The 8,971-nt window shown below is 39.4% G+C and overlaps 1 protein-coding gene across 1 annotated transcript; it reads left to right on the forward strand.

The window, feature by feature from the left end:
• Positions 1–7,078: 7,078 nt before the first annotated feature.
• On the forward strand, positions 7,079–8,305 carry MC4R (melanocortin 4 receptor; the record flags this gene model as incomplete). Its single annotated transcript, XM_084206620.1, has 1 exon — positions 7,079–8,305. The coding sequence occupies exon 1, from the start codon at positions 7,310–7,312 to the stop codon at positions 8,303–8,305; it is 996 nt and encodes a 331-aa protein (XP_084062746.1). The 5' UTR covers positions 7,079–7,309.
• Positions 8,306–8,971: the final 666 nt, after the last annotated feature.

Consider the following 8,971-nt stretch of genomic DNA (forward strand, 5'->3'; position numbering starts at 1 on the left):
GCAGAGACTCCATTCCTCATTGAAAAATCTGACATACAGCATGTGAGGATCCTTTGGTGCTTTGTTTTTCCCTGTTGTAACTCTCAAAGGTTTCAAACAACCCTCTAGCCTCTCAATCAAACAGCTTCAACAAAATCTCTTTACTGTACAAAGACTGATAAAATATTACTAACACATGAATTCCAGGCCAGCTTGAGAACTCCAGGGCTTTTCTTGGTCACTTCTCAAAGATGATATACCTTCACCTACAGTTCTATAGACTGCTTCTGAGCCCTTATCAATCTTTAACTCACTTTTAGATTTTATACAGCCACCAGTCCCATCTGGTCTGTTGAGGTAAAAGCATTTCCTAGTCCAGGTTGATTTCTCAGCCATCAAGGTGATTCAAGTGTTACTCTTTTGCCATGGCTACCTTCTCTCCCTTCTGTTCTTTCTTTTAACAACCCTAAAGTGTGGAGTTTTGAGCACCATAAAGACATGAGCTACTCTATTTAACGTATTGCACTGCCCTCAAATATACATTCAACTTTTCATTTTCATGAGAGTTGGTTATAGCAGAAAGTCATCAGCCTCTGTCACAGAAAGCCATAAAATCTGTATGCCATGAGTAGAGAGGAAAATTATTTTTAGGCCATACTTTCTCCTGAAAAGCGAAGAAAGGAGACTCTTCCTGAGTTTATGAAAAATAACCTTTCAGTGAGGGCTAGACGTTCTCAGCAATGACCCAGATCAACTCTGCTATTCAAAACCAGAAATTGGTTCATGCCCCTGAATGTTAGAAGACTGTTCTACAAGAGCTTTGAAAATAAAATATTTCTGCTTTCCATTGGGTCAGTTTCATTATCAGTATAATCTTGTAACTCAGACTTTTTAAAGTACCAGAGATCTTCAAAGGAGGAACAGCAGTTGTCACAAGATGAAAGGGGGTATTCTTCTCACCATATGCTGATGATTGTTGTAAAGAGGTTATCAGGAAATCAAATCACTGCAGACACACTGCAACACTTCAAAAGTCTAGACATTGTGTACTTTCCCCTTCTGTGCCCAGTTCTCAGAGAAAACAATGACAACTTTGGATTGTGTGTCAGTGACGGTGCACTAACCTCAGGGAATTACTCTCAGGGTTGTCCTTTCATCCAGTCTTATCCTGACACCACTGCTGGCTGACTCACTCACTTGTCACATCACTTGGTGTGCCTGCTTCATGTCTTACACCAGATTATGACTCTGGGATTTCTAGCTGCTTCAAAGAACTCCTATGGAGGAAAACAATTCACAAGTAGCTTAAGCACTCCCTGCAGACTCTGTCCGGGACTGCTTCAATATCTCTGCTAAGAAACAGAGCGCTTAGAGGAGCTGCTAAAATGAATGGAAACTGTGAAACTCCACTGTGCAGATAAAGAATATAAAAGAATATAAATATATATATATATATGCAAAATTTTGTGCAGAACATTCAGTAAGGGTTAAAATAATTTGGTTTTTGGTAACAGTATGTATGTATGTATGTATGTATGCATGTATGCATGTATGTATGTATGTATGTATGTATGTAAGCCCCTTCAGACATAAATTCTGCATCTTGAAGGGTACCTACTAAGTACACAACTCTTCCTCCCTGCAAAGCTACTAAAGAAATGATTATATGGTAATGTCTGACTTTTCCATTGGGATAGAAACAGTCACACTCAAAGGTGAGTGGACTGGAAGAAAAAATTCAAGCCAGCAAGTAGCTTTCCATCTCACACTAACTTTTGGTTACATACCCACTCAGAGGACTCTTCTGAGAAACTGAAGTGATTTGACATCATACAAAACAGCCGCTTTTTTCCCACAGCACAATCTTGGGCTTTCTTTAGATGATGATCTGCCAATTTTTCTGCTGTGGCTTTCTACTTCTTATTCAACTATAATGAGGCATACCATTTTTCATGGTTAGACAGCTGGATTGACTAGATTGTTTTTCGGCTAGAATGAAACGTCAGTGCATTTCTCTCACAGATAAAAACCAAGTATCATTATGACAGAAAAGTGAAGATGACAGACTAGAAAAGTGAAGATCTTTTTAAACTTCATAATATAAAATTATCTCATGATTTAAAATGAGAGAAAGAATGGTAGTGCTGAGAATGGCCCTGTCAGGTGCATATAGGGAGTGAAGAAGTGTATGCAGATGTTAGAAGTATTGTTTCTGCCATATTTATGTTCAAAGGTCATGAACAACAAAAAAGACCAGGTTAACATCTCATTTTTAGAAATCATAAATGATTTAAATAGTGGCTTATTTATAAAAAAATATCTGTGTTATTGTTTTTTGGTTTGATGATCTGGATAGATGGCAATATTTATTTTCTACTTAAATCCAGATGCCGTTTTATGTCTTTTTGGGAGATATTTGGAGAGGGATATTAACACTGAGGAGATTGTGGAGTCACTTGGAAAAATCCTTCAGATGAGTCTGAACAGACAAGCACCTAAATCTACAAGTCAGGAAAAGAAAGTTGATTATTTCTGAGATGGATAAGTGAGAAAAAACTAAAAGGATGGTGATTCCTGCATTGACTGCAAATTTAAATTATACATCATCATAATGTTGATCACCTAAAATAGCAATGAGATCAGATTTAAACAGCTTAGTGTTTAAAGCTTCAGTGGTTCTCATGCCATTTTAATGAAAGGCATTCCACTTCTGCACATTTACAACATTTTCAAGTAAGTGCAAACATATCATTTGCCAGAAAAATCAACATTTATGTGCTCCCAGTCTCCATTCTGACTAAACAATTCTCCTATTCTTGTAACTAGCAGACATGAGGAAAAGAAGGAAGCTACCGAGACTCCTGCTCTTGACACTGAAGTCTCTTGATTTAAAATTCCTTTCACTTTAAAAGAGTAAGATTATGAGACAATCAGTGCCCAATCAGTGCCCCCCAAAAAAGTGCTAGGTGAAAATATATTAGACCAGTTTCCACTGACCAGCATTTTTATTTTCGTATGGTCCCAAAAGACTGATCAAAATCCTGAGCACTGGGAAGCAACGGAGTTTGGGAATGTTGTTGTTTTTTTTTTAATATCTCCATCACTAACAGGGGTGTTAATAGAGAATACATCACCCAGAGATTTTCAGATTGTAGTAAGTTGACAGGTAAATGGTAGACAGACTAAAGAACAGAGATTTGATCCAGAGGGATGTTGTGATTCCAGAGGAAAACTACTAGTCCAAAAATGTGAGCAAACAATTGTCCCCGTATTGCTCAGAGGCTAATTTAGTGAGCTGCAAAGATTCAAAGAAATGCTTCTTTCAAAGACATCTGTGGATAGGAGGTAGAAGTACATTGCATTATTTTAATAATTTTTGGTATCTTGAGTGTTAGGTGGAATTGGCCACTGCTACATAGATAAATGATGCAGACTAAAACCTCACAGAAGCTTTCAAAGTTAGATTGCCTGGACCTTTTTTTAAATTTCAAAATCAGCATGCTAAAATATACTACAGTTTTTACTGCAGTTACAGACTTGAGTTTTTGAATGCACAGAAAAACTGGATCTGAGGCCATGTAATCAAACTCCTCTACAAATTATGCTTGTACATGTAAATGCAGCATCGCCCTTTGGACAGTACCAGCATGGTCACGTAAAGCCAAGGGACTAATTAAAAGTTAATAATCTGCTTCTTTGGTTCCCCCTTCTACCCAGGTTCCCACAGCCACTCCTCTATTTCCACTTACAGATGCTGAAGTGCTAAATTTTATTTCTGTGCTTGAGTAATGTGGTCATGGGATTCAAAAAGATCTCACACAGCGTGCATTTGAGCAAGAAAGGACCTGGGCGAACTCCCTCTACCTTTCTTGTCTCTCTCCCACAGTGAACCTGTACAGGCTGCTCATGCCTCTGCCTGTCTTCTTGTTTCTCTTTTGGGATTGCTTATTGATTTCTGTGAATGCTTTTTCCTGACTTTCAAATTCAACTGGCGGAGGATAATCCATCTCTCAAAAATATTGTGAGGTGGAGACGACTGGAACCCTGACTGGAAAGAGGGTATCCAAGAGTATCTGCAAACAGAGCATAGAATATGGGGGAGTTATATTAAAAGGGGAGGCTTGCTCAAATCTTTGTTGATGGTTTATTTCTCTTAAGAGCTGGAGCTCATATTAGTATATCACTGTTATCAGTTTCTAGGTTTCTGCAACCCTAGCTGGTTTTCCACGGTGCTGAAAAGCTTGCAAGCCACCATTTTAAAAGAAATATTGTCTCAGCTCTAGTTTTTAAAATTTATGAAATAATTTAGGCAATATCTGTTATGCAATACTCCTATCATCTTTGAAATAGATAATTGAAATATTAACATGTCTTCAGACATGAGAGGTCTAGGATACTTTGAACAATTTTAGCATTTTATGGCTTATTTCTTATTAAATAGGAGCCTGAGACATGCATCTATCTTTTACCATGGAATTAATTACATCTTCTCTCATTTTAAAAAATAGCTTGTTTTACCTTTTTTAGAGCAGGCTAATGGTGCATCACCTCTTCAGTGTTTCAACTTAAGTTGCTAAGCTACCTTAAGTCTGCTGCTTCCAGTAATGAAAACCCTGCCCACAAATATGAGTGGTGAGCACTAAAATAAATGTGCCCCAAGAGTGCAGAGCACAAGCAGAAATTTGGAGGGGAGCGATAGCTGTGGGTGAGGAAAAAAGTGGGCTTTTTTTTTTCCATTGCTATAAACAATATAACATTTTTATATGACACATTCAGAAAAAAAAATCGAAGCTGGAGCATCATCTGGATGGATTCTGGGTGAAGAGAGCAAATGAAAACATAAATGGGGATGAGAATGGAGATAATGTGCAGAGAAGGGAAGGAGCCAGGAGGTGGATAGACAGACAGATAATTGGATCAAACTCCCTGGAGGAAGCTTCTCTCTATTCTTGCCAGGCTCACCTGATCTAGGTCCACCTAAGTAGGAAAAGGGAGAGATCCCTGTGTTGTGGGCACTTGCAGCATGGAGAGATTCATGATGTTGAGTGGCTACTACCCTGGGGAAACTTGAAGATTACACGTTTCTGGATGCAGGTGTAGAAAAGATCTGGGGAGTTGCTGTTCTCCCACATCAGTCTTTACATAATTTTTCTGTAGTTCTGTTCTTTAAAGGCTGGGTGTGCATATCCTGTCTATGTCAAGAGTTAGTGAATACTGTATAGTGGCCTGAGGATCAGTAACTAGATAAAAAAATCTTTTGAATTCTGGTTTGCATTGTGTGTTGACAGGAAAGCAAATGTCACACTTTCATCAGCAAACCATTTAATTTCAAGCATGCTGCTGGTAAATGATGCATTCCAAACTGATAAATGTGGGATTTCCTGTTCCAAAAGTTATTTTGTTGGTCTTGGTGATTTATGTTTCAGTTTTATGAAGGAATCTATCTGAAGAAAGGCCCAGAAAATATTGACTGAGGCTTTTCTTCTAATATAGGTCTTCATAACCATAGGTCTACAGCAATCCAAATGTGAAAATAAAATCACATTTCATCCTGATGCTGAGATGTTAAATACAGATGTGCTTCTACATACATTCTGTCATCCTGTACGTCTTTATTAGCTGGTTCACTTTAAAACCAGCTAATGCACAGAAGATGAAAACGTTGAGATTTTATAGGAAATAGAATTTTGTATCAGATACAGACCCCTCCAGAGCATTACTAGTACTCAACTGGAAATGTTCTTTTGAACAGTTTCCTTGCAAACGTTACTTTCAGGTCTAGTGACTGACTTTCCTATGGCCTTTAAAATCCATTAGTGTTTTAGGCTTTGTTCAGCACACTTGTTTTTCAAACCTCAGTTGCAATGCTTGAAGATCTAACAGCAAAACAACTTTTGTCCTCTCTCTTCATGTTACTTTGGCATTCTTTTCTTCTTTATTCTCAAGGGCTTTTCCTGACACACTGCACACAAACTGATTTTCAGCTCATGCCCAGGGAGCCAGGGATATCCCTGTGCTTCTAGAGCTTCTGGACCATGCTGATTTCTAGGAAATTTATTGATGCTTTCGTGTCATTGCCATTGTATGAGCTCTATTTCTTACAGGTTCCAGCTTTGTCTCCTGCAGATTTCCTTCATCTGTTCTAAATACTGAGTTTTCTTTTTGTGCCCAATATCTTAATTCTTGATGGTGACAGGGCTTCTGCAATCAACTCCATCATCTTTTCCTTCTCAATAATAAGATTACTAAGAAGTCTGTTATCAGGAAAAAACTACTTTATTTAGGACAGTTCATTAACCCATTTGTGACTTTGGATCATGTTGGTTTTGGTCCCTATCTTGCCTCCATATGCTAAAAATTATAAGAATCTTACTAGAGAATATAATGCAACATTGCAACACATCCTGGAAATGGACAGCTAAGGCACAGAAAAGTAGCAAGGCAAAGGGGATCTAGGAGAGAGAACCAAGAATAAATATATATTCTTTTGCTTTCCTTCCCTATTCTTATTTTGCCACACATACAAAGCAGAACAAATTTGTACCACAGAAGGAGACAGAACAAATCAGAATCTGAAAACTAAAATCCACCACTTCACCTGCAAGAACTCTGTAAGATTGCTTGTACACTTCTGAAAGTTTTGCTGATTGAAAAGCAGTATTGAAATGTTATTCTGAGAAGCTAAAGAAGAGAAGCAAATCTCTGGTAGCTTGTCTGCTTTCCTGTAGCTACTGGTAACTTGTGCTGCAGCGTCTGAGCCCGCTGTGCCATGCGGTGCGGTGTTTCACAGAGGCTCAGAATCAGCAGCCCCTCCACTTTCTGCAGCTCCTGAGTCCCATTGGCTGGAAGGAAAAGCAGAGGCGGGGAGTGCCCTGAATATTTTTCTCTTCCACACACGGTGAAACAGGCAGCCAGCATGCACTGCCTGACTGGGAGACTGGTGCTTGCAGTTTGAAAAGAGTTCTTGCTCCGCAGCAGTCACTTGGGCATTTTATGGTCGCATCTCTTTAATGGAAAGCACCAAAAAAGCCCTGCAGAACTAAGGAGGAACTGACCATATGGGAGAATTTGATGCACACATAGAGACTGTTGGAACTCTGTGACATAGATCACCAAGGTAAATGTGATGATGATGAGAAACTGTGTCTGTAAGGGTGTAAACAAGTTCTTCTGAGTCTGAAATCTTATGAACTGCTGCTTGCCTTGGTCCTAGCTTATTTTTCTTTTTTTTTTTATTTTTTTCCAAGCTGAAAAGCCAAAGAAGGTTTTCAAAGGAATGCAAAAGGAACGGGATTTTTAAAAGCAGGAAGCTGAAAGGGATCTCCATAAGATGAACTTCAGCCAGCATCGTGGGACACTCCAGCCTCTCCATTTCTGGAACCACAGCTACAGACTGCACGGAGGAGCCAGCGAGCCCAATGCGAAGGGCCACTCCTCAGGAGGCTGCTACGAGCAACTCTTTGTATCCCCTGAAGTGTTTGTGACTCTGGGCATCATCAGCTTGCTGGAGAACGTGCTGGTCATTGTGGCGATAGCCAAGAACAAGAACCTCCACTCGCCCATGTACTTCTTCATCTGTAGCTTGGCAGTGGCTGACATGCTAGTGAGTGTATCTAATGGATCAGAAACCATTGTCATCACGCTGCTGAACAACACAGACACAGATGCACAGAGCTTTACCATAAACATTGACAATGTCATTGACTCAGTCATTTGCAGTTCCTTGCTCGCATCAATTTGCAGTCTCCTCTCAATAGCAGTGGACAGGTACTTTACTATCTTTTACGCCCTCCAGTACCATAATATCATGACAGTGAAGCGTGTAGGGGTTATCATCACGTGCATCTGGGCTGCTTGCACAGTCTCAGGCATTTTGTTCATCATTTATTCTGATAGCAGTGTTGTCATCATCTGCCTAATCAGCATGTTCTTCACTATGCTCATTCTCATGGCATCCCTCTATGTCCACATGTTTATGATGGCTCGCATGCACATAAAAAAGATTGCTGTTCTCCCAGGGACTGGCCCTGTTCGCCAGGGGGCCAACATGAAAGGGGCCATCACTCTCACCATCCTGATTGGAGTTTTTGTTGTGTGCTGGGCTCCATTTTTCCTGCACCTGATTTTCTACATCTCCTGCCCCTACAACCCTTACTGTGTGTGCTTCATGTCCCACTTTAATTTCTACCTCATCCTCATCATGTGCAATTCCATCATCGATCCACTGATCTATGCATTCCGGAGTCAGGAGCTCAGGAAAACATTCAAGGAGATTATATGCTGCTGTAGCCTGAGAGGGCTTTGTGATTTTCCTGGCAAATATTAAACAGAATGGATGGATATGTTACTGTGTACACAATAGGCAGCACAGATTTCCAAGCCTTTGGATCCTTTTATTCATCAGAATTTGGTTTAAATCTTTAAGAGGGAGCAGCACCTCTTTCTGTCTCTCCCCCCTCCCATTCTTGTGTTCCATTCATGTGGAATTCCTATTTCTGTATAATGTTCATGATGTCTATAGTTTGTAATTTATTTGGGTGGAAAGAGCAGTAGCACTTCATACCAGTTTGTAAGTAAGCAAATAAATGTAACGATGAATGTGAAATAGTAACAAACATGAGCATATTCCAGCTGCTGACAAAATAAAAATTTTGCCTGATTTACAGTACATATTGGCTGATATTGTTTCTTATTCTATTGAGGTAATTATAGCTATCCACTACATTATATTCAGCTAAGAATAGAGCATATGCTTCTATATTAGTGGATTAAAGGTTCTCTGGAATTAGAAAGCAGATTTTTCAGAAATGCTAGTGAAGCCAACCAGTTGTATTAGTACATTTTGAATTCTTCTTGTTTTGCTTCACAGCAGGAATTCTATTTTTTGTTACAGTTATTGCCCACAAGAAGATTTTTCAAACACTTGCTACACAGCTAGTTGAATGCTTGGGCATTGGGCTGGGTTTGTTTTCAAGATGATTGCTGTATTTAT

This window comes from Fringilla coelebs (assembly GCF_963513975.1).
Source record: "Fringilla coelebs genome assembly, chromosome: 1".
NCBI classification, from domain to species: domain Eukaryota; kingdom Metazoa; phylum Chordata; class Aves; order Passeriformes; family Fringillidae; genus Fringilla; species Fringilla coelebs.